This window comes from Globicephala melas, chromosome 12 (genome assembly GCF_963455315.2).
Source record: "Globicephala melas chromosome 12, mGloMel1.2, whole genome shotgun sequence".
Taxonomy (NCBI): domain Eukaryota; kingdom Metazoa; phylum Chordata; class Mammalia; order Artiodactyla; family Delphinidae; genus Globicephala; species Globicephala melas.
This window is the reverse complement of record NC_083325.1, coordinates 36,101,441-36,128,892: the sequence shown is the minus strand read 5'-3', so window position 1 is coordinate 36,128,892 and position 27,452 is coordinate 36,101,441. Positions and strand designations below refer to the sequence as shown.

Sequence of the window (27,452 nt, the reverse complement as noted above, 5' to 3'; positions counted from 1 at the left end):
TCTTGAGATCTTGGTTGGGAAATAAAAAGGGGGTGAGAAGCATTAAATAGGCCAGGAGATTGAGAAGTTATATTATAGACACAATTGGGTATTTGCTTTCATAGCTTTGATTCAATTTAATAATTATTCAGGTCTACTGTGTTCAAGGCAGTATGCTAAAAGCCATGAGGATCATAAAACAAAAAATAAATAAAAACAAGAGCATCCATAGGATCTTTAGTTAAAAAAAATCACCCCATCCAAACATGCTTCTAGTACCTGAATACAAATATTATGAACCACATTCCCTGCCCAGCCCAGGCAGGGTCTCTCTGGTAACAGCAGGACACCCTACTTCTCAGGGGAGTTTCACAATTCCAAATACTACATAAAGCCCTGGCCCCACCCCACCCACACCTTTTTAATAAGAAAAAGGAATTATTTCCTTCTAATTTCCACCCACTGATCCCAGTTTGTTATATAAAAAAAAAAAAAGTCCTATGCTCTTCCAGATGGCAGTTCTTCAGATATTGTATCTCCAAAGTGTCTCCCACCCAAACAAAAGGAAGCTTCTGGTACAGAATGTGAAGGGAATGCTGAAGAATATGAACAGCAAGTACAAGTCTTTCAATTTCTCCAAGTTAATTCATTTAGTTTTTATTTTTTGGGTTTTTTCTTTTTTTTTTTTTTACCTTTGCAGCCTGAGGAGTACAAGCAATATGCACAGTGCTGGGCTTCACCCCATTTGCCTTAGGTCTTTTAAACAAAGCAAACCTACTTTTCCTCCTTCCTCTATCGCCGTTTGGGAGAGACCCATTATACCTGATGGAGGAGAAAAAAGTTTAGGGGATCTCATTTAAGAACCACACCAATTCTAAAACAAATGTTTTACACTGTCTTAGAGGATATCAGTCCCCAATTAATTATGTATTAGCAGATTGTAAGTGTCTGGAATTAACTTCTAGCAATTGCTGATCCTCAGACCAGCTGCCTGAGTGTGAAACAAAATGAGATTCTTTCTGGTGACATTCGAAGTCACAGAGAAGTACCTTTTGGATTACACACAGCTTTGAATTATCTATATTTTCCTTCCCTCTTTTATTCAAGATAATCAAGAGCTGATTAATGGCATATCTGACTTCTTATGACTCATTCTATTTTTTAAAAAAGGTGAATGTTTGCATGTGCTAATACAACTTTTAAAAGTACAATATAATCTCCTTTAACTATGAACCAAACACTTTATAAATAGCTGAACTTCTGAAATAAGGAATTTTTAGGTTTGTTTAAGTCTCAGCTACTTGCCACGTACACACTCACATTCACATTATGTCAGCAAAACCTGCCTGAGTGTAACTAGGTGGCAGTTAAACATACTTTTGTTGTTCAGACCTTATGACCATTTCTCCATGATAGCATATATACGCCCTAAAGCTAAGCAAGTAAGCAAGGACTGAACTAATAGGAAAAAAGTTCAAAACATTTTGGTGTTACTATGTATTAGGCACTAGTGGGTTCTATTCCACACATCACCTCCCTTAATCCATTCTCATAAAAACTGCGAGACTGGCACCACTAGCCACTGTTACAGGTTAGGAATTAAGTTATCCCTCAGAGGAATTAAGTTCCTCAGAGGCTCAGAGGAATTACGTTATTTCCTGAAGGTCACACAAGTGACACTGGCAAAGCTAGGATTGGAATCCAGGTGTCTGTCACTCTTTTTTCATTCTTTACTGCACCGTTGCGGCATGAACGGTAGCTTAATCATAATCTCTCCTCATGTACTATCCCCTCACCTCCCGACAAAAATCTTTGGTTTGATGGTTTCTTATTTACAGTTGGTTAATCTGGGGGAAAATGAGGCAAGGAATGGGGACACTTTTGAGGGTGGAGGAGAATGTACTTGTAAAATGGCCTATATTAGTGTCTGACAAGGAAGGGAAGGGAGTTTACTCAAAGACTGTCAGATACAGCAATTACACTGAAGCTTTATAAAAATGTCACACACTCTGACTCTACTGGAGAAAACCCCTGCTGGAAGTTCAGAGTGGCGCCGGCAGCTAATGCATGAAGTCTGCTATTCTAGGTCGTGCTGGCCCCAGCCCACCTACTGTGGGCTCTTCACTGCCCCTCACTACTGTCCACCCAGAGCCTGCCTTGTTCCTCTCCTGGACATATGCTCTCTATTCCCACACCGTGTTCCAGCAGCTCAGAGCTCATTTTTTAAAGAGCAACAGCATGAAACTGACAACCTTATGCAGCTTGACTTCTCCTTCTAGAGGGTTGAGACGAAGCATTATTTGCATTTTAAGATACCAAGTGCCAGGTACAGAGACAACTACTACTGATAAGATTAACTGAGAAACTGCTAGGCTAAAAGCCAGTTTAAACCATATACTAAATTTTAAATTCTAAGTCTTCAAATGACTCAAATTTCCTGAAGAATTTAACTTTGAAAAGTTTTTGGTGGTTAAAAGCTGTTTGTCATTAATACATCAAAACCTATGTGATTTGAAATTGTAATATTGTAGTTACTGTATTGTTTATAATCTTTTAAATTGTTTTGGGGAAAAAAACTGCTTTTTTTTTTTTTTTAAATCTCAAAGGGCCTTAGATGATCTTGTCTAACTGTCATTTTACAGAAGAGTAAACTAAGGCCCAGAATGGTTAACTGACTTGCCTAAGGCCATACAGCTAGCAGTGTTGGAATAAGCACTGGAATCCAGGATTCCTGGCTTCTAGTCAAGCTCAGTAATGCCATATTATCTCCCCAGTTTTTCTTACTTTCTTATCTGAAACAATGGACACATTCTCATTTAAAGAAGATTTGCACCAACCTGATTCTAAAACATGTTATAATGTCTAGAGCCGCTTTTTAGGCAGGAGAGAAACAGTAGGGGGAAAGTAAATTTCACAATTTCTAGTTTCTGAGATCTCTAGTAAACAGAGTAACACTGTGTCTCCATTTTGACAGCAGTGGCAAGTTTAGATTGAATAAACTGAAATAATGGAATCATCTATTCCTCAATCACAGATTATAACTGTGTGAGTTGAATGGATGAGATTACTTTTGAAGTAAACAAGTAGCAAGGTCCTGGCTGCAGAATCATCATATCGTCATGTCTATACAACTCTTTTCTTCAAGTACAGGACTATAAGCACAAAGCAGCAACTACCTCAGAGGGGAAAGGAATAAATAAATACTAACCTACATGAAATCACCTAAGCAAAGAGGGGATTTCTGGTAAAGTCAGCTGAGGCAAGTTTTCTAAAAGGGACAGGAAAGACAAATGGACTGGCTATGTGACTTTAGACAAATACCTCTTTTACTTCATCTTTAAGGTTTGTCCTTTCTAGGGGTGAGGGTGAGGCAGAGTTTATGTAGCATTTGAGTACTTATAAAAGATGATATTAAAATGAGAATTAAAAAGAGTTTCTTGATTTGGTAATATTATTCTGTAGCTTTAAATACTCTTTGGAAATAGGTAGGATATAAATTCTAAAAAAGGTACTTTCAACCTAGATGTTCAAGTTACCATATATCATTCAATTATATGCTCATCAGATGGAGAAACCTTACCCTAAGACAATGAGTTCACCGTATTTTACTGGTGCTTTGGATGGATGATTTTCTTGATCAGGAGAAAACATGAGCTTGGTTGTTTTTCTCAAATCTCTGTTCACTGGTCAGGAGCCTTGGGACACCTTTTGCATTATTTCCTAGAGGGGAAAAGTTTTCATTAATAATTTGAACAATGAATTTCAGTTTAAATAAAGATGTTCTTTTCTAGCAGTCTTTGTGAGCACAATATTATGTACGTAATATATAAAGTAGGTGACATTTTCCTCAATAATGGTTATATATTTGATATAACCGTTTAAATACATTAAAAATGTAAATTTAGCAACTTCTGGTTCCAGGAAGATGAAGTAGACATTATTTTCCCTACTATTTCTGTTAATTATAACTAAAAACCCTGGACATTATATATAATACATGAGAAGACTCCGAGAAGTAGAGAGAAGGCAGAATAGTTAGGGCCTCTGGGCCTCAAGGAACGACTCAGTGGCGAGTTCTCTGGGTTTTCTTTTTGCCTAATATAATCCCAGACTTGGAGCTGAAGAATCTAGCAACCTGGAAATACCAACTGGCAGACAGAAAAAACAAACAAACAAACACCTGACAAATGCCTGGCCTCCCTAATCGAAGGAACAAGAAAACGGCAGCCTTAGCAAGACGGAAAACTTTTGACAATGACTGCTCTACTGCAGCCAACACCACAGAAAACACTGTGACCCCACCACCACCTTCACCGGCAAGGCCTGAGTGGGGAGCCCAGACTTCTACCTCATGAGGCCATAATGAGGCAGCCTGACCTCCCCTGGCCCTGGCCCTGCTCCTGCCACAGGTAGTGTCAGAGCAGGCCAAGTAGAAAGCCAGCACTTCTAGCCTGTTGGCTAGTAACATGCCCCCTCCTATGCCCTAGTGGTGTCAGTGGAGACCACAGGGAGCCTGGACTTCCATCCTGGACTCAGTAGGATCTCCTTCCCTCAGGTGTCAATGGAGGCTGAGGAGGGAACCTGGACTTCCATGTCCACCTGGCAGTAAAACAAAGAGGCTCCCCCTCTTCCCCTGACAGAGCAATGTGAGGAAAAGCCAGTGAAAATAGAAGGTCTGGATAATATCCAGTGTCAGAACTTAATACAAAAATGTCCAGGTTTCAGAGAAAACCCACTTATTATATCAAGGACTAGATAGAATTAAAACAATGCAAAAAGATAATCAACAGATGCCAAAACTTAGATGACACAGATGTGAGAATTATCTAACAAAGATTTTAAATCAGTCATGATAAAAATGCTTCAGTAATCAATTACAAACAAGCTTGGGATAGACAAACAAACAAACAAACAAAATAGAAAGTCTCTGCAAAGAAACAGAAGATATATAAAGCTCACTGGATGGGCTCAGCCCGGAATGGAAGGAATGTAGTAAAGGATCAGTGAACTGGAAGACAGAAAGTACCCAGTGTGAACAACAGAGAGAAAAATAGACTGGAAAACAAAAAACAAGAAAAAAACAGAGCCTCATGGACCTGTGGGGCTACAGCAAAAGATCTAATATTTTTATCACCAGAGTCCAGAATGAAAGGAGAAAGAGTGGAGCTGAAAAAGTACTAAAAAATAATGACTGAAACTCATCAAATCTGAAAAGAGAAACAAAACCACAGATTCAGGAAGCTGAACAAACCCCACACAGGATAGAACTAAAGAAATCTATGCCAAGACACATCATAATTAAACTTTTGAAAACTAAAGGCAAAGAAATTTTCTTAAAAGCAGTCAGAGAAAAACTACACCCTACCTATGGGGGAAAAACAATTAGAATGACAATTAATTTTTCACCAGAAACTATACAGGCCAGAAGAAGTGGCCCTTTTCAAGTGCTGAAGGGAAATACCTATCAACCAGATTCCTACACCCAACAAAAATGGAGGGGAAATCACGACATTCTCAGATGAGGGGAAATTAAGAGAATTTGTCACCAGCAGATCTACTCTAATAGAATGGCTAGAGGGAATTCTCTAGACAGAAGATAAATAAGAAAAAAAAACTTGGAACATCAGAAAAGAGAAAGAACATGGTAGTAAAAATATGGGTAAATAAGCTTTCCTTTTCTTGAATTTTCTGTATTAGGTCTGACGGTCAAAGCAAAAATTTTAACTGTCCTATGTAGTTCCAAATGTATGTAAAGGAAATATTTAAGGCAATTATTTAAGGTAATACATATATTGTACTCCTGGGCGTTTCTCGCAAAGAAATCAAGACTTATGTTCACACAAAACTTGTACATAAATGTTTATAGCAGCTTTGTTTGTAATAGCCAAAAACTGGAATCAACCCAGATGTTCTTTACTGAGTGGATGATTAAACTGTGGTACACCCATACTATGGAATAGTACTCAGCAAGAAAAAGGAACAAACTATTGGTATATGAAACAACATGGACAACTCTCTAGAGAATTATGCTGAGTATAAAAATCTAAGCTCAAAAGGTTACATATGATTCCATTTATATAATATTCTTGAAATGACAAAATTATGGAAACAGAAAACAGGTAAGTGGTTGCCACAGGTTAAGGACGGGGGGAGTAGGAGGGAAGTGGGCGTGGCTACAAAAAGGCAACAGGAAAGAACCACAGTGGTGATGGAAATGTATCTGTATCCTTATCAATGTCAATATTCTGGCTGTGATATTGTACTATATAGTTTTGCAACTATTACCATTGGTGGGACCTGTGTAAAGGGTACAAAGGATCTCTCTCTCTTTCTTACAACTGCATGTGAATCTATAATTACCTCAAAATAGAAAGTTTAATTAAAAATATAAATTTGACACATGTATGAAAAACAAAAGACTAGCACTTCTGATAAGCCAGAAAAGTCACTACAATAAATAATCCCCACAATACTATGATGTCTATTTTATCAGAAGTTTAATGGGACCAGGTACTTCCTGTATCCATTCTCTCCCTGGTCATCCTGATAGCCCTGTTATGAAGGTTTCACAAGAAAACTTTTCTAGCTAACCCATGAAAGTCTCTTGGTTTTATCCTTCCACTAATTGGTTTCATAAGCAACTCATGAATGAAAAATGCCTACTTGCCTTTTTCTACATTACAGTAAAATATGCTTGTACAGCAACACTTCTGGAGAGAAGGCAACACAGAATATTTGCAGCCCTTGGGCTTCCCCAGTGGCGCAGTGGTTGAGAGTCCGCCTGCCAATGCAGGGGATACAGGTTCGTGCCCCGGTCCGGGAAGATCCCACATGCCGCGGAGCGGCTGGGCCCGTGAGCCATGGCCGCTGAGCCTGCGCGTCCAGAGCCTGTGCTCCGCAACGGGAAAGGCCACAACAGTGAGAGGCCCACGTACCGCGAAAAAAAAAAAAAGAAAGAATATTTGTAGCCCAATGAGTAAGAACAAGTAAAAAACAAGGCTTAGCTTTTTTGATGCCCTTGTATTCCCTTGTAACTGACATACACATTTAGACCAGCAATCCAGACAAACACACTAACTTTTTTGTTGGTAAATTTTAAAATTGCTTACTAAATTAAAGAAATGACACATTTGTAAAGAATTACTTTAAGAAAAACATTTCTTTCAAATATGCTATAAAATCTTCTCATCTCCCCAGATGAATTTGCTTTTGATGACCAGATTTTAATATATTAAATTGTTCGAAGTTTACAGAAATCAATATATAGGTATAGCACCATAATTATGAGACATTAGGTTTGTGCAGAAATGTTCACTTATGTAAAATAAACTATACTGATCAAATACCCCATTTAGAAAAAGAAACTGATGTGAAGCTAACTAAATCCTTCAATGTAAAAATGTAAAAGTTTTAAGAAAAATTAACTAAAGAACAATTTAGTTCCATATAACAAGACCATCTAATCTACACTGCATCATATTTTAATATATGAACATGTATCCATATCTTTTCTCCCCTAAAGAAGGATTCCATTTTAAAAAGCTAAGCAGAAGCTTAACTAGAGGTTTTAAATGTGGTCTTCTTAGACAATTAAGGTACTGCTGTCAAACATGAAAACACTGCTTTGACACACTTCTGACCAAGAACAGCAAGAATTAAAATTTTAATAACAAGAATTAATTAAATTGAAAATTTAAATTAAGTTTTAATAACACTGCTTTGTCTTGATTCAGATTCTTTTTTAGAGTTACTTTCTATTTTTAGGAAGTGGGGGGTTTTCATTTATAGTAGCAAAACATTTCCTTAAAAAGAACTTATTTAAAGAAGTCAATTTCAATAGTATTAATAGGATTAGTAAGTACACATATATGGCAAAAATCTGAAAATGATACATGAATGTCCATATTTGGCTGATATTAGTTTAAAGCATGGCTAGCAAGTATTAGCCTATGTTCCAGTTCTAGCTCTCTCTTTGAACAAAGTAATCTGTTTCCTCAACTCTAAAGATGAAGGGACTAAAGTATAATGAAGATAATTTTGGAGGTGGAAATATATAAGAGACCATCTGGTCCTAACATAAGAATTTACAAGTAATGTGCACATGGCACTATAGATTTAGTCCTATTGCCTCTATAGAAAGAGGAACAAATTTTAGCTTTGACAAGGAATTAGTAGAGTAGGGCTGGCGTACACTGACCATTCTATACTTTCTAGAACCGCTGGCCAAATGAGCCAAGAAAAATAACATATTCCCAATTATTCTTACTCTGGTTAGGTCCCTTAGAAGGTCTGATTTGGTATATTTTATCAGTGATATCAAAATTTCAATCACAGGAACACAAACTTGGCTTCTATTTCTGTATCTAATAATCTAAAATCTGTAATAAAATACTTTAGTAGTACTGGTTATGTATAATCCTAAAGCCCAGCAGCTAGATAGTGCTCTTGCATCACTCTTTATATAATCTCTGTGTTTTGAAATCTGAATAATATACAGAATTCTTCAAAATCAATTCCTTAAGTCATGCTCCTGAGAACATGAAATGGGTATGCACATAAAGTATTTATATTCTAATGCCTCAATCACAGGCCCCACCTGTTGGTATTAAGTTAGTTGGTCTGACCCCATATATTCAGTCCTACCCCAAGGTGATCTAGCAAAAAGAATATGAAATAGCACCATTAATTCTACATGAGACTTGAAAAAAATGATAAAGAAAACCTTGCTAAGATATTAATAAGGCTGTTTTCTATAATATCTATTACTTTGAAGCTCTGCTTGATGCTTGAAAACTAAGCATGCTGATCTCATCAGCAGGGACCTTCCCAAGTTAAACAAATTTTTTAAAGAAATATATTCTGGAATAGTGTTGTTTTTTGTGTGGGCAAGGAAAATACGAATAATTAGCCATAAAAAATATATTTCTTAGAAATAGTCTCATTAATTTGACTGATACAACATTCTAATCATTTGTTCTTTAAAGGCCAGTGAAATACAATTGTTTTCTTATCAAGTCTTTGCAAAGGAAAGACTCTCCATAATACATAATCGTCAGTTTTACCTTAAGAAGGAAATCTGGGAAACCAATCTTTGTCCAAATTGCTCCCTCAACATAACACTTTTCTTTTTTTTTTTTTACATTGCACACAGCCTTTTTGCTTGCTTACTAAATACTAAACACAAGTACAAGATTCCTGTCCTGAAAAATAAAAAGAAGCAAAACAAACACTAAGCAAGGGACAAAACAGATCTTAGGAAGATGTTTACATAATTTTTTGAACACTCCTATTTTGGCGGGCAAGTGAGTAGGCATAAGGGGTGCTGGGGAAAAAAAGAAAATGTTTTAAAACATGAAAATGTTATAAAGCTTCTTTATGGTGAAAAATACAACGTGGATTGCATATATTATCTCTGATGAAACAGATTTCCATCTACACTAGAGTTCTCCTGTGGTTGATTTCAAAAGGATGACTCAAACAGAAGGAACTGTTTTCTTATATTTGTGGTAGAGCCGTTTTATGAAACCAATTTAGCTGATGATTGGAGGGAGGTAAACTTATAGCAGCTGCTTGATAAGAGTGAAAAATTAATCACCTTCTTCCTTCTTTCACAACCAGCAGGATTAATAAGCAGCATTTTTCCATAAAAGGAGAGGAGGGATAGGAGAAATAATGGTGTCAGCTGTAGGAGTATGAGGTTACTACTTTACTTTCTGTCGGTGTCTTCTGGCTTCTGAGTATAGCACTGAAGGAAGTGAAGGCCATGTTCCCCTTCTCAGGATACAGGGCATCCCCTGGACAAACTCCCAGCCTCCCCTTTTAAGGTGGCCAAATGACATGCTGATATTCTATCAGCTACAGGGATAACGTATTTTCATCCTGATGGGAAAGCAATGAACATCTTTCCCACAGATAGTATTTGTTCCTCTAAGCTAGGGTTTCTCAGCCTTGGCACTACTGACATTTTGACATGGGGGCAGGGGGCTGGCCTGTGCATTTTAAGAAGTTCAGCAGCACCCCTAAGTTGTAATGATCAAAAATGTCTCACCTTCCCACACTCCATCCTCTAACTTCCTCTCCATTCTTCTTCACCCTCAGAGCCACTGAGAACAAACGGGATAACAATTTTTTTTTCAGAGGGGAATTTCCCATACTTTTGCTTGGTACATATCAAGGTATTTAATAAACATTTGCTTACTACCAAAATCATACTGATGTCTTAAAAGGTTATTACTAAGCCTTGTGATAGTGAAGGCAATGGCTGTGAAGCTGCAGTTTCAGTATTTTATTAGACTTGAAAAGAGTGGCTGGGAGTGAGAATGGGAGAACTATCATCTTACCTTGATGGTGATTAATTATTAATATTTCTATGCATTTAAAATATTTTAGTATTGTAGCAACCTCTCTCAAGTGGTTGAAGGGACTGGAGTTGGGGTGGCCAAAGAAGTAGCTATAATGCCAGTGCTGGGTAGCCTGACATTTAGAGAAAGGCTAATCTGTGGAGGCCAGATAAGGAAATATCTTCTTGACCTAGGAGACCCATACCTAGAGAAACTAGAAGTAGGCTTTGGAAAGCATAGGGGAATGCTTTTAAATCAAAAGGCGTATCAATTTGAATCAAACTTAGATTAAGGTCTATTTTGTACTTGCACAGAATGTTAATTAGCAAAGTGCTTTCTCATAAGATTATTTTATCTGACCTTCACAATAGCCATGTGAATTAGGTAGGAAAGTCTTACTAACTCCATTTTCCAGACAGGGAACAGAAGTTGTCAGTCAGAAGGGCCAATGACTGGTTCAAGGCCACACAGGTAATATTTGGCAGAGCTAGCTGAAACCCATATATTAATTAAACATACATTATTTAACTCATTTAATTTCTATCACAACTATATCAAGTATAATCATTTATTCCCATTTGATAAATGGGAAGACTGACACTCCTAGAAGTTAAGTAGTCCAGGTTTTTTGATACCACTAATCACACCCCAAACAAGGTTGGGTGGGGCTGACTCCTAAATAAGAGCAAGAGACCCTATTATGGGGCCATTTAGGAGAGAGACTAAAAAGTATAATAAACTCTAGACAAGCTGCACTCCAGCATACACTAGTCACAACTATGCAATTATGACTAGGGCTTTTTGAGATTTGAAACTTTGTCACTTCCTCAATGCTCATTGTATTTGTCAACCCTGTTTCCTGGTAGTGACCAACAATAAAAACATCAGTAAATAGTGGACTTTGCACGCTTATTTTAAAAATGAGGAGGGGAGAAAGGAACCCAAGGGGAAAAGCAGGGTATTACACTAAGACAAATTCCTGGCACCACCAGGAAGAAAAAAACATGTATTAGAAGAGAGTCCAGATAGCCTATGGACAGAAGCCTTCATGCACTCCCAGAAAAGTGACAGCCAAGAGAAAACCGCAGGGCAGTATTCCTGACTGGGGAAGGGGGGTTAAATACAACCTTGCCACCCCACTCCAAAATGATCACTTAATTCCCCACGTCTAGAAAATGTGTTTTAAAAGACACAACTAAGGACTCAAACATTTTTACTGTCTCTGCCCATGCTTGGCCTGTATTTAACTCTTTTAGACTACCGAAGTTCCTAAAATGATAATATACTTCTCAGAAAGCAAGACTAGAAATTCCCCTAGATTTAACCACTAAAGTCTCAAAGAAAATTCTGCAGAATGCAGCCAATTCAGTGGGATTAGATAGCTACTTGGAACATAAAACATCTGATAAATATACTCATTGGAAATTCTATAGTTTTCTAAAGTCAGCATCCAACACTGGCAGGCAACTCATGCTTGTGCTACCCTTTTCTCATAGTGTCCAACACTTCCTGGGTTTTGTCTCTGTGCCAAGCACTGTTCTAAATACTTTACATGTATCAACTGATTTAATCCCAGAACAACCTTATGAGGTAGGAACTATTATATTCCTTGTTTAATAGATAAGAAAACCAAGGTTACAACTCAAACTCTAACTAGTACTCTGGAACTGCTGAAACAACTGAGTTTCAAATGAAAAGTTAAAAAAAAAAAAAAAGGGCAGTGGTTAAGACTCCACGCTCCAAATGCAGGGGGCCTGGGTTCGATCCCTGGTCAGGGAACTAGATCCTACAGGCATGCCACAACTAAGAGTTCGCATGCCACAACTAAGGAGCCCGCTTGTTGCAGCTAAGACCCAGTGCAACCAAATAAATAAAATTAAATAAAATTAAATGAAAAGTTCATGGGGGGTGGGGAGGAAAGAACTACATTGGGAAACTAAACAACAAACAAGAAAATCCCCCAACTCTTTTCCTACTATAATGTATTAAAGAGTGAGAGTTTACATAAATACTACAGTCCTAATATGGGATAAACTTCTATAATATTGACTATTTAAATTTTCTTAGTAATTCAATTTTAAAGCTGAGTTTAAAAGTCCCTTGGATAAAAAAAAAAAAAAAAAAAAAAAAGTCCCTTGGATAAAATTTAAATTTGAAAAAAATGAATAAAATGGATTTTTCTCAACCACTTTAAATCTATACCAACCTATGAAATTAAAAATGGAATATGGAGTCCATGTTCCACAAAAAGTACTGTGCAATGATTATTTTTGGACAGTTAGGTTACTCTAGAATAATCTGGGTTTTCTCTAGTCCTTATTTTTATTAAAACACTGACCAAATTACACGCATTTTAAAAAGGCAACAACAATAGCCTCAAAGTACCTACCCCAAGGTACTTATTAATTATAAAGGAGAAAATAGTAACTTCACAGTGGGAGCAACCTGGGAGACACCATCTTAACTAACTGATCAAGGTTAACATTATCTGTAATAAAACATTTTGATAGCATGTATTCCCTGATTATGATGCACTAAAGCCACATCACTTCGGTGGTTATGCTGCCAAAAATTGTATAACCTGGATCTAATCAGGAGAACACATGAGACGAATCCAAATTAACAGACATTCTACAAAATAACTATCAGTACTCAAAGTGCCAAGGTCATGAAAAACAAGGGAAGACTAAGAAAGTCCCAGATTGGAGATTAAGGAGATGCAACAACATGGGATATGGAATCAGGAATTGGATCCTGGAACAGAAAAAGGACATTAGTGGAAAACTGGCATTTGAATATGTCCTATCGTTTAGTGAACAATATTATACCAATATTAATTTCCTGGTTTTGATAAATATACTCTGGTTATATAGATTGTCAACATTAGAGGAAGCTGAGTAAAGGGTATATGTAAACTCACTGCATTATTTTTCCAATTTTTCTGTAAGGCTAAAATTATTTCAAAATAAAAATTAAAAACAAAAAGATAATAAAAATAGAAAACAAAATAGCCCTCCAAATTCAATAAAAATTTAAAAACAAAAAATTTAATTTAAAAAATGCATTCATGATTCAAAGTTTGCTTCCTTTCAGCCCTCTCACAACCTAAAGGTTCAAGATTTCCATTTATGCTGGCCCTGTCAAGTCAGTGTCTGGTCTCATGTTCTTTCTCTGATATGAAACTGCCCCATCCACAGCCTCTTTGGTGAAGAAAGTTGTTACTACACAACTGCGGCCACTCATTGGACTGAGTGATACCTGAACAAAAGTGATGCATACTGATCTGAATTTGGCAGAATCATGCTTCACAGGTTTTTCTTTTTTAAAAAGGTAAGACATAAGGGCAATTTACTATTGAATGCTCTAGGTGGCATCATTAGAAAACACTTTGTATATGGAATTATATCATAGCTTCTGAATTAATGCTCTACACTGAAATCTCTAACAGTATTTGAATTTGAGTTCTAGCCACCTACACACATTAATCCTGGTCTTAAAGAGTATATAAAAGGGAACAGAAGGGGGAGCTGGAAGAAAGAAGAGTTGGGAAGCATCAGCCCTGGGTAATTTTGACAGATTTCATTTAAAATAAAATTTTGAAAATTTTATTTTCAAGAAATAAAAAGTCAAATACTTTCCTGAATTATTCACTAATTATTTCATTATGATACTGCGTTCTTCAAACTAAAGAGAGACTTGTGAAGGACTAAGCTATGATTGCCTAGGGCCAACCCTGAGAACTCTGGCCCCTGACAGTCATAAGGGCTCTATCAATGGTCCTTCACGAATTCTCAAACCTACAAACCAGTCCTGTAACACATAGTCTTCCATCTAAAAACTGGGGGCAATATTTTCCACACCTCATATGATTTGTCACTAGAACTGAATGCGAACAACAAAGCTGCACGGAGATTTGTATGTTGGGTCATCTGCTTGATTCACTCACAAAATATCCAAGTCACAGAATTTTGAGTCTCTTAAAATTATTAAAACTGTGAGAGTTAAACCAGTGATTTTCAAGGTTCTAATGCCATGTTAAAATAAAAAAAATCAGGGGCTTCCCTGGTGGCGCAGTGGTTGAGAGTCCGCTTGCCGATGCAGGGGACACGGGTTCGTGCCCCGGTCTGGGAGGATCCCGCATGCCGCGGAGCGGCTAGGCCCGTGAGCCATGGCCGCTGGGCCTGCGCGTCCAGAGCCTGTGCTCCGCAGAGGGAGGGGCCCCAACAGTGAGAGGCCCGCGTATCGCAAAAAAAAAAAAAAAAAAAAATCAAGTATTTGTTAAATGTATTTAAGTTAGGCATACAAAGTTGGTCTTGATAATAACTGTTAACTTATGGTGATGCTGCCTCATCACTTAATATTTAACTATTTCCTCAGAGATGCATCTTCATTTCTGAATATCTAAACAAATGTTTATAATCTGTTCTTTGTAGGTAACTTTGATACCATGTAGAAAGTTCTAATTTTCTACTGCTCATAATATATAACAGACCTTGAAATATAATCAAAAGCCTCAAAGATCATTGCAATTAGTTTCAAGGTTGAATGCTATACAAGTGACTGATTCTCAATAGTGGAAAAAACTACATCTAAATCAAATAAGATTTAGTATATGTATTTCTTGCTCTTACAGGGAAGTTAACTTCAACTCTTTTATAGCTTCACAATTCCATTATAAGCTCTATTAAAAAGGAGTAGGAAAAGAAAAATGTAGTTGAAAATTCAAATTACAAATGAATCTCCAGTATTTTTTCTAACAGTAAAATCAGCCACCCATAGAGAGAAGTCATTGTTAAAAGATGACAACTATTATAATCTCACTAATGAACAAAAGTTTCACGTTATGAGTTTTAATTTTTCTTTGATTCATGAAAAGTTCTCAAAAGTAACAGCAGCTGATCTTTCTTTGACCAAATCATAATGTTTTCCCCATAAATTTTTATAGCAGTAATTTAGAGACATTGTGTGTGGGAGGCTAAGAACATCTATTTTTTAGCGGAGTGAATATTTTAAATCACTCAGTATGGTATTCCTATTTAACTCTTTATCAGGAAAATAATACATACATATAGCTTGGATATTTCTATAAATTTCCTCTTTCCACTCTGATTATTGTTACAGTATCACATTACAAATACCCGGATTAGGTAACTTACGATCAAATTTTCCTTCTAATTTGCAACTTTTCTATTGTTGCTGACTTGTATACATACACAAAAGAATGAATACTTCCCCCTCACGAATAGATTAGAATATTTGATTAAAAAAATGAATACATATTACTGGGCAGCATGTCAGTATTCTAGCAAACGTTCAGTTTTTTCATGAATTTTCAATTTAAAAAATCTTAGTTATACCTTTTCTTTTAATGAAAATAAAATGCTTCAGAAAAGAACACTGCTGGGAACTTATAACTGTTCATCTTCTAGCAGAAAGAGCCTTACTCGCCGCGCCCCCCCCCAATCAATCATCAGATCTAAAATTATTAAATCTCTTCCTACCACATCAGAGAAGAACAACAAAACATTCAGGTAGAGACATTACCTAAAATTCTTATAAAGCAAGACTCTCAATATTTCCATAAATTCTTTATAAATTTTCCCTACCTTATAAAAATGTTTAAATAGTAAACTGTAGTTATCTCAAAGGCCTAGATCTCTTTGAGAGGACCTCAGGAGATTTATGGTCAAAAAACTAGATTCTGAATAAACTGTCAACAACTAACCAAAGTACAATGACAGCACCATCATTCTGGCTACCAAACGATTTCCTTCAGAGGGCGACGTAATTCTCAAATGTAATAATTCAAAAGAAAACAATGGACAACACTGAGTTCCAAAGCATGTTAAAAACTAAATACTGTAGCTTGGATTGGAAAAATACTGCAAATGAAGAGTTTTCAGTTTTCTGCTGACCAACAGTCAAAAGGCAATAAACCCCTGTAGTTATTTGCCTTACGCTTTCTTAAAGACTAATAAGAGGTTAAGATTAATAGTCTAAACCTCCCTAAAAACACAAAATCCTTGGAGCCTGAGATTTATTCAACCCTTTTTCTAAGAGGGAAGGAAATATAATTTATACATAACATACTTCTAAAACTGAATGTGAAAAAAATGTGAAAAAATTAAATATAAACCATCTGATAATTCAAATCATTCCTTTTACAACCCTACCTTTAACCCAAGCACTGACAATGTGACACTTAAAATTAAGCCACAGAACACCTACCTCTTTATTCCATTGCTATTATCACAAGTTAGATAAACAACCTTCTCACCAGAGGATAAAATCCAGATAGTACTAAAGCACCTTCCAATTACACTTGGAATCACACACAGAATAGCAGTTTGCTCAGTGTTTTCACTTAAGCACCTTCATAATATATGTGGGTGGGCCTGTGTTATGCAAAATAGGTAAACACTATATAATTTTAGATTCTATTGGCTGAATTGAGAATTCACTTCTCCTCCCTCCTCCCTCCTCCCTAAGGAAGTCTGCGTCCCAAAAGGGAAGAAACGGAAGTAAGAGGAAAGCACGGAACAATTTTTAACACTGGCTGAATTTCAAGTTATGGAATAAGGTACCTCAAAAGGGAGTATTCTATTTCTTAAAAGGCTGACTGAATTAACTACATAAATGCTCTCTAAAAATGTTGGAAATATAACTAAGATACTGAACTATGTTTTCATGATAAGAGTAATAGTCTATTTTAACAGATTTAGTATAATACTCCATCTGTTAAGAAAGAAACACTCCATTTAAAAAAAACTGAAGAATCAATACCACTCATATGTAAAGAAAGAGTACCCTTTTAGAACTATCAAATGAAGCAGATTTTTTTGGTCTTGTTATAAAAAACTACATTATCCCAGGCTTAAGAACAGGTGAACATTCAATCATATTTTTAATTGATCATGCTTGTCTATTTCCAGCTTTATACTTTAAAATAGATTCACTGGGTGTTCATAAACATGGAGAAATGATAGCAGTATCCAGAGGGAGTTGGGATTGTACAAGTTTCACCAAATAGCTACTGAAGGCACCTGACTTACTGACTTAAGCTGCTTTTAGATCATCCTACTCATAAGCTTCATTTGAGGAGTTACTGCCTGCTTCTCCCAATTCCCCTGTACCTTTTCTTAAGAAATGTGTTTCCTTATGGTGAAGGGTTATACATGTAACTTGTATATTCCTCTACACAAAGGTGAACCTGTTTTGTGCTTAATTACATTTAAGTTTTTTTAAGCATGCTAAATTAAGTCACAAGAGCAAATTCTGCTCCATACCTGTTCAATAAGCTGCATATGCAAACCATCTATACTCCTCACCCACTAAACTGTTGTTCAGCTTGAGTCTAGGGGGCGTATGCTCTTACACAAAAATACTTTTGGTAGCCCTAGGTCTAATAATATCTTGTCACAAAATGAACCCTCTTCTAGCTTATAGCTACAAGTCTACTTCTGTTGCTACCCAGCATTCCATAACTGTGTCACATCCCCTGAAGCTATTCTTGTGTAAATCTGCATACTGTTTCTTTTGCTCATTCTGCTGGCAGCAGGCCCACTTAGGTTACTGTAAAGTAAATCTGCTCAGGTAGTCTGCTTTTGTCCAATGTAGATACATGTTCAGTTCAGGAAACCTATTTGTAAAAATGACCTGGGCATATTCTAACATATTGCTATTTGGTGATCCTGCCATGTCATGTGCTTCTAGGCTGATGAAACTGCTCAAGTAGCCGGACATGACAGGTCCAATACTTATACTAAACAGAATGTAGTTGTTATTGACTATGCCTTAAACTTGATTCCAACAACAAAACCTGAGGACCTGCCATTCTTTAGACCAATATATTGACCTCAATTTTGGGACTGTATTTCTTGCTCAACTCCTAAGGCAGTCAATATATCAATAGCTCATATACTGTCATAATGACTTACCTTAATGATTAAAAGTAGAGCATTAAGAGTATAAAAATTCCTTACATATTTCAAGCTCTGTGTTTATACCAACTAATCTCCTGAAGGAATATATTTTTCTTAAAGAGCTCTAAGAAAACATTAAGGACAAAACCTCCCTATTTACTAAGTGAGTATGATGAGCAATTTTTAAATGGGACAAAGACCCATATTCATAAGGGAAAAGGGCTAGAATTAAATTTTTAAGTTTTTCTTTCCCAATTTGAATTGACTAGTTACCTGTTTTTTTTTTTCTTTTCACATGCAATTTATTTACAATGATGTCTGATTAAATAACATCATGGAAGCCAGTCAAATACAAAAATAAAACATTAAGTAGCTTTGTTGGCTGGTAGGAATCAAAGTTACCAAACTCTGGCAGATGGACCTTAATCTCAATGACCTTTCCCCCACTCTTCTTCCATATCTGCCTTGGCTTACAGGTGTCAAACTTCCTTGTCCTCACCTACAATATCTGAACTTCTGGCACTTATCTCAGTTGGGCTCAGAGACCAACAAAAAACTTTCAGTACCCTGAAAACTTTAAAAAATCAATCCAGAAGAAAACTAAACAAAACAAAGTATACTTACCTCACAATTTCTATGCCTTTTTCAGATGTTTCTTTTCTCATGTCCTATTTTTCTTATGTGTTGTAGTTTAGGTTTTGATTTTACCTTTGGACACAACTGACCTCTGAGAGCTTGCTTCTCCCCTAATGATCTCTGAATACTTCTGAGGATGCAATCAAGGACTCATTCCTCCTATAGTCCCTTTACCTCTAGCCACACCCACAGCAGGCTTATAAATTATTTCATCCTTTAGTTCCACCTCACCGGTGACAGCTATGTCATGTTCCTCTAACCCATAAGGCAAATTCACATAGATGGCCTTGGCTATTCCCCAATAAGCGTTTACTGAATATCTACATGTGCCTAGTTTTTTACTTGCCAAATGCATCTAACTCTCATCCTTTTGAGGAAAAGGTATTTGGGGCCTAAGATTTTTCAACAAGGCATGTCTTCCTTGTTTAGGGGCAGGAAGAAGAAGAAAAACGTCACTGGTATTACTGTATCATATAACCACTTATTAAAGCTGGAAAGAACCCTAACGAATATCCTCTCAGCTTACTCAATTTTCAATTCCCTCATTTTATAGATGAGGAAAATCTACAACCAGAGAGGGTAAGGTATTTGATTAAGTCATAGGACTAAGTAGTGGAACCAGCTAATAGATCTTTTGACTTCTGTTAGGTTGTTTCATTAGTTTTGGAGGCAATACTACAAACACTAAAGAACAGAGCAGGCAGCTAACAAGTAACTCACACCTTGTACCATAGTACTATCACATGAGATGGCCAAGTATTTACCTTTAGCTCTATTCTTTGCTGTGTGTTGTTACTTTATACCATAAAGAAAAAGCTGAAAATTAGACAAATAAAAGTTTGATGATGTGCATACCATGGAGATTTCTTTCTTTTTGCTCACCAGATGGGTCATGCCTCCCCGAACTGGTCACACTCCCGCTTTGTCGGCTTTGCTAACCTGGAAGTCTCCCTAAACAAACCAAAGAAGTCTAGATATCAAAAGCACTGCATTAGATAACCCACAGAATGGTATATATCTATATCCAGGTACAGATATATAAAGAACTCTCGTAATTAAATAATAAAAATATAAATAATCTAACTAAAATTTGGTAAGGGAATCTGAAAAAAGACTTCTCCAAAGACATACAAATGACCAATGACTACAGGAAAAAAAGAATGCTCAACATCAATAGCCATTAGGGAAAGGTAAATCAAAACCATAATGAGATACCATTTCACACCCACTAGGATGGCTATCATCCATAAAAGAAATATTGTCAAGGATGTGGAAAATTCAAAATCAAAATCACTGCTGGTAGGAAAGTAAAAAGTGCAGTCACTTTGGAAAACAGTCCGGCAATTCCTCAAGAGATTAAACACAAGGTTATCATATGACCCAGGAATTCCACTCCTAGGTATATATTCAAGAGAAATGAAAACATATGTCCAAAGACTTCTGCATGAATGTTCATAGTAGGATTATTCTTAATAGCCAAGAAGTAGAAACAACCCAAATGTCCAACAACTGATGAATGGATAAATAGAACGTGGCACATCCATACAACTGAATGTTATTTGGCAATAAAATGGAATAATATACTAATACATGCTACAACATGGATGAACTTTGAAAACATTATGCTAAGAGAAAGAAGGCAACCACAAAGGATTACATATTACAATTTCATTTATTTGAAATGTCCAGAGTAGTCAAATCCAGAGACAAAAAGTATGATTAATGGTTGCCTAGGGCTGGGATGGGGGTGTGGCTGGGAAGGGGTGATGGCTAAATGCTATGGGGTTTCTTTTTCAGGTGATGAAAATGTTCCAAAATTGACTGTGATGATGGTTGCACAACTCCATGACTATACTAAAAACCACTGAAGTATATATTTTACGTTGGTTAAACTGTATGGTATATAAATTACATCTTAATGAAGCTATTATAATGACAAAGAGAGAAAGAAAGCATTACCACATTAAAAAAAAACAAAAAAACCTGCCATAAACTCAAGATCACTGGATGCTGGCATGCACCTGGAATTCAAATACTGCTCTTGAACTTGCTATTTCCTGAACCACAGAAACTGAGGGAAACAATCATTTGAACATTCTACAAGATATACAAGTTTTCACAAACAGAGTTGAAGACTTTCCCAAACCACCTGCTTTTTGTACCAGGAATCTCAAAATTCACAATTAGGCTTGGAGTTTCTAATTTCACATTCTGTTTCAATCTACCTTCAATTGTAGACACAGGTTTTTTGCCTTTTTTTTTTGGTTTGGTTTTGCTGACATCTTACATCACCTTCAGCGAGTTCGAGTGACGGGTGTTTCCTCTAACACCAACCAACTCATCAATTCTCTGACACCAGCTGGGTGTCCAAGAATTCAATTTAATTCTGACACTACCTGGAGTAAGCTCAGATCCCACAAGTTAAAGGACTCAGTCCTACAGAAGGGCCCCATTTCAGATGCCAGCTGCAAATCCCAGGCAACCCTTAATTCTGCTATAAATTGTGGGTTCCCATGACTACCTCTTCATGCTCCATAATTTACTAGAATGGCTCACACAACTCAGGAAAACACTTAACGTTTACCAGTTTACTATACAGGGAAGTATTATTTAAATATTTAAAGTATTAAACAGCTTATAGTCTTATTTGGCTAAATAGCTGAAAACAGTTAGAAAATTAATATCTAGGTTACCAGATGATGGTATCTCTCCACAACAGGATTATGAAGAGTCACCCTTCTCTCAATATTCTAGATTCCATTAAATGCTTATTGATGATTTCTTCTACTAACAACAGCAATTATGGGCTTCCTTGCACTTTAATCAACTTAGATGTTTGAGTAATTTTCAAACTGAGGCCTGTGGTCTCCTTACTTTCACATCTAGAGTCACATCTAGAGTCTAATAATGCAATTACTAATCCAACATATTATTGAGCATTCACTACAATGCCAGAAGCAATAGTATTCAAACTAATGCAAAAGGTATGATTCCCTATACTACCTCTCATTTACTGATAGTTACGAAAACAAAGGTGTAAATCAGTCAGACTAACCCAAATCAGTAAAGGACAGGTACCCAATTAAAACAAAAGACAATAGATAAGGTAAGACTTCAAAGAAAAGTGTTACCACTTTGGTGTAAGAGGACCCAGGGAAAGCTTCATAGAAAGAGGGGTATTTGAGCTGGGCCTTGGGAGACAGTCTAGATTCTGGTAAGTGGGGAAAAGGCATTTCAGGTGGGAGAAACAACTTGCATCAAGATTAAAAAAGGCAAGCGGAAAAAATGTATTGTGTGCTCAGGAAAGGGTAGGTTCCCAGGAGTGAAGGGTTTGGTTAGGAGACCAATAAACAGTAAGCCTGGAAATCAGGGACCATGTAACCTTCTGTAAGCTCAGTGACTGTATCAGCAAGCATTGATAAATGTACTGAATGAGATGGAGCTGAAAGGTAAAGAAGTGCCTGATATAGTGGGCCTTAAGAGTCTGGGTAGAGATTGAACTTACTCTGGAGTTAGTCCAAAGTCTTTAAATAAAGCTTTCAGAAAAGGAAGAAAACAAACTTGTATTACCTACTATGTAGCTAGTAAGAACTTTACATTTGTTAAACTCAATCTTTACAACTGTCTTATGACAGATGAGGAAATCAGGCAAAATAATTTGCTCAAGGTCATTTCGAAACTAAGTGGCAAAAGCTGACATCTGAGTTTAAACACACATCCTGTCTATCATTCTACACAGCAAAAGTCAACCAATCAATCAAGACAGGGCCAAAAGATGTCTGGCCACAATGTCTAGGATAAAAATAATTATATATTTCAAATTAAATTTTTTAGTCTGCTTATTACTACATTATGGTAAAATGGGTTTTTGCCAAATTTGGGTAGAATGTTGGGATAGTCTGACCCAAAATATAGGCTGTAGTAGACACATAAAATTCATTTTGGGCATTCTCGGGAAGTCATCTCAAAGAAAGAGTTATCTTTCCAAACAGATTAAACTGATATAAGAGAAGTTAATCTGAAGAGGGAAATATATGCCAATTCATTAAGATGAAATGGATGATGTAAGCCATAGAAAGCCCACAAGGACACAAGCAGCATGGCTCCTTTTCTAATTACTGCTTCTCCTCACAATTTTTTACTATTTATGAAAATCTATATTGATGAATACAGAAGGCTGGTGTGCACTCCCTCAGCATTTGTGTATGTTAATATTCAATTTCTCCCAGAGGTAAAGCTCCTTCCCCAAGGAAGGCAGGAGACCCTTGGGGTCACCACACAGGGATGGATTTGTACCTTTCCTTTTTCACAGGTTGATGGATCAAGAACAGATTAGTAATGTGGCTCTCTCCCTAAGTGAGATTAGTTGCATACATGTTTCTGGAAGGCAAGTATGTAAATAAAGTACGAACCTGTATATAAAGCTGAAAGATGCTTATTAAACTTTTTAAAACTAGCCAGGCCAAACTGATCAAAAGGAATCTGTTTGATGTTGGATATGGTTTTCATATTTTTAGGTACTGAGAACCAGTACTGACAAACTGACAAACCAGAAAAACTGACAAACCAGAACTGACAAACCTGACCAAGGATCAGTTTACCTGTAAGAATGAGAAGCTGGGTGGGGTAGATTGGAAGGAAACTAAAGAAATCACTCATCCGTTATGATTTTTAATATTTGTACAATAAAACCTCAGTTTAAAAAATTCAGTTCAGCATAAAGAAAAAGTATGACAACAATTATTGATTCCTCTTTATATCTTGACAATAGATAAAATCTCTTTACACTGTATTTTTTCAATAGTGGACAGACTACCAAGACCAGAAAAAACATTCTCTTAAAGCATATTAACTTGCAAAAGCCCAGGTTGTTACATAACCCTTTTGCTGATATTTATTAAATAATAACAATAAAACATGGGAGAACAAAAGCACAAAACTCATCCAATTTCAAGCCATTAAAAGTTGGTTTGAAAACTTTTCAGAGTATGATTCTGTATAAGTTTGTTTGGAGACTATGCTTTAGTAGATTATGAGCATCACAGCAATGTTTCTTTCAGGTTTTTAACACTGATGAATTGGAAGTGGATGCCTTTTGGAACTTCATCGTGTTAAAAGTATATTCATTTAATGCTGCTTTAACTGTTTTTCTCGAACTGTATTTCCAACCAGAACTTGACTGCAACAACTGCAATTTTGCTAACCATAGTTCTTTTCCTTGTTGTCAAAGTAATTTTGTACCTGAAATTGGAACTAACCTGGAAAATCTAGGTTGTTGCCTCAGTTAACATTTGAAAGTCAGAATTTAGCTTCCCTCTAATTACATTTGTTAGGAATGACCACTAAACAGGAAGAGATCCTTTTTTCCAACTGGTTCTCCATCTTAGTTTATTGACTTTTTTCCCATCAGTCACCTCAGTTAAAACCAGATTCTTCCCATCCCTATGGTTTAGAATCTATATTTCGTACACCAGATACCTGAAAAGAAGGAATGCTGATAAATCGAGTTCCCTTCTTTTTTTTTTTTTTTTTTTACGGTACGCGGGCCTCCCACTGCTGTGGCCTCTCCCGCTGCGGATCACAGGGTCCGGACGCGCAGGCTCAGCGGCCGTGGCTCACGGGCGCAGCCGCTCCGCAGCACGTGGGATCCCCCTGGACCGGGGCACGAACCCGCGTCCCCCGCATCGGCAGGCGGACTCCCAACCACCGTGCCACCAGAGAAGCCCTCGAGGTCCCTTTTAAGTAATTTCAGTTCAAGCTAAGATTGGGTAGATGAAAAACATGTTTTCTTCACATTCAAAACTGAAAACCTATTTGTATCAAAACTGACATACAAAGGTGTGTGTGTGTGTGGTGGGGGGCTGGGGGAGAGTACAGTTTTAAAGGCCAGAAAAATAACACTGTCTATCCTGAAATTTCTAAAGTTAAGGTTAGTTCTGTAAACATTTATGAAGTACCTACTATGGGTCAGGTACTGTGCCAGGAGTTATAGATACGAAGATTAAATGAAAAACATTCTTATCTTAAAGGAGTCATTAAAATTAGGGAAAACACCTTTTCCCCCTAGAATTCTTCTGAGATTTCCTATTTTAACCATATAATGGTCTTATAAGGAAATAAAGTTATACACTATACACGTCTACGCTTTTAAAACTAAGCGATCAGATTTGTAAATGTACTTTTTAAAAGTACCGTATACATTTTAATTGCCACCACCATTTCTTTCTTTTTTCCTCTCCCACTACAGAATTTCTTTTTTTACAGGACCTAAAATTTTTCATTTTTAACCAGAGTTACAGACTGAGTTGAACTAATATGACACCTATAATGAGTTTTATAAAATTCTTAATTTGCTTCTATTGTTATCTTTAATTGTTTGTCCTAATTATGCTTCCTGCCTTTACTGGAGTTTTATTGCAGAGTATATGATAGTATGTTTAAATTTCCACACATATCTTTGAATTTCATACAGCTTACAATTCTTAAAGAGGATCTCCTCTATCAATATTTTCACATATTAACATCTGTCAAAGCACTGAGTTTTATGTGCATTAACATGATTATTTTTCATAATAGAAATAAGATTTAATTAACATATTGCTCTTTCTCTTTGAAGGCCCTGACATAGACAAGAAATTGCTATTTGGATATGTAAGTTTGGAGGGCCTTTGGAGTTTTTTGGTTTTGTTTTTACCTTTGACTATATAGCATTTGGTCTATCACTGTGTTTACTGAGCCAAGTATCTACAAAGACAAATAGCAAAGCTTTCTATTCATTCCACTAAATCAATTAGGTTATTCACACATTTACTGAACACTTGCCAAAAAGCCCTTTTTTTGGTAGCAATAAAAAGCAATCTTATAATAAAGGTGTATTTCGTTTTGGAAAAAAGAAAGCCAGGGTTCTCAAATTCATATTGCAACTCTTGCTTCACTTGCCTTCAATATTGTGTAGGTGGAGGAAAGAAACCAAGACATTCAGAACAAAATGTGAAGTCAAGGGAAATTTTTAGACAGCAATAAATGGTGAAAATGACTTCAACTTATTGTCAGAACAATCCTTTGTAGAGAAACATAAATGTAGGCACTTTAATATACCCCTGACATTCAATGAAAAAAATACTAGGCACACAATACCACAGATTCAGATCTTATTTGTTTAAACTAATTTGGGCTCTTTTTCATATAATTCAATAAACTGCAATTATAATCATTCGAATAGGTTTTGTCTAATTGCTCTTTTTAAGACTTAAATTCTTAATAATTCATGAAATATATTATTCCCTTTTTTATTATAAAAATGTTCTTCAGTAAATATTCAGACCATTTATAAATTTTCTAAGACCACTCATTTAATGTCACACTGTATTGTGGAAAATCCACTTTAAATGAACCATCCTAGATTTGTAAAATGCACTAACACCTATATAAAAACCACGTAAATAAATATATTGCTGATTCTAGAAGATGTAGAATACAGTCTACAATTGGTAATACTGCTATCCATATACCGTTACAGGGATTTCTTTAATAATGACTCTAATGTTAGAACATTAATTTAGCACCCCCTAAGGCAATGTATGTACTATTAAGATTTTATTCAAATCATTGATTACCTATAGAGAAACAATGTAATTTTTGTTAGAAATGATTCTCAACTAGTATTTATACTAGGAAGAGTTACTGTGGTGGCTGAAATAGAAAGCTCCCCAGTTGATGTGCCCCAATAAGCTCCATTACTTCAATTTTTAATTTTTAAACCATGTGTCTTTTAAATCCACTGTAATTCAAATTCTTTCCAACTTCTTCCCAAGTATAAAGTGCTGCGGCTGTCCTTCTCTATGTCATATATAACACACGTTTTTGACAAAAATGAAACTGAATATATAATAAATGCTCAGTAAACAGTAACTTTTAATGTTATCCCTATTTACCTGTAAAAAAATTCTGTTAATGTTTCAAGACCCATTTGATATTCCTTCTCCAATCAGGAAATTTTTCCTCATCCCCTAAACTCTTATCCTTATATCCAGCTTTGCATTACAGTTATGTATGACCTTGTGTTCCTCTCCTATTAAAGCTGAAAACTCCCCCAAGAGAAAGAGTGTTGTGCTCATTTTGCAGCACTTAATAATAAAGGAAAAGATGATGTTAAATATACATTTACATTAGATTCCTTTGGAGTCTTCATTTTAATTTTGGTGGATAAAGCATAAATATTTCTGGGGTGTCAAGAAATTTAAAAGAAAAAATCTAAAATTTCCTAGAGACTATAGAATATTAAAGCCTTATGGGGATGGATGTACTCATTCATATACATATTAATGTAACATAAGAACTAGAAGGAGATAGCTAAATGCTTATATTAGAGACTGAAATGTAAATATCACTTGCCACTTCATTTCATATTTTTGATGTTAAAAAGCAAGAAAAACCCTACAATGGGTATCTTATTTTTTCAGTAAGAACCAAGTTTTCATTTTCAGACTAAAATCAATCATAGAAATCAATATGTAATGTCTTTACTAGTGTCCCTTATAGCCCCTTACTCCACCTCCTCTCACCAAGGCCCTGA

General features: G+C 36.2%; 1 protein-coding gene across 7 annotated transcripts in view; it reads right to left on the bottom strand.

Moving 5' to 3' along the window:
• The window catches only part of PELI1 (pellino E3 ubiquitin protein ligase 1), a 149,540-nt gene that overhangs the window by 27,813 nt on the left and 94,275 nt on the right, over positions 1–27,452 (bottom strand). For 4 of the 7 annotated variants that reach the window (XR_011377904.1, XM_060309568.2, XM_030877379.3 and 1 more), the window contains 2 exons: positions 3,560–3,699; positions 672–801 (listed from right to left, as the gene is read on the bottom strand). The exons of 1 other annotated variant lie outside the window; for it this stretch is intronic. Coding sequence is in view for 4 of the 6 variants with exons in the window: in XM_060309568.2 (XP_060165551.1) it covers positions 672–801; positions 3,560–3,630 (201 nt within the window). In the remaining 2 variants the exon portion in view is untranslated. Of the gene's footprint in view, positions 1–671; positions 802–3,559; positions 3,700–16,547; positions 16,627–27,452 lie in introns of those variants that run through there. 2 more of the 7 variants (XM_060309570.2, XM_070046870.1) reach the window with 2 other exon arrangements.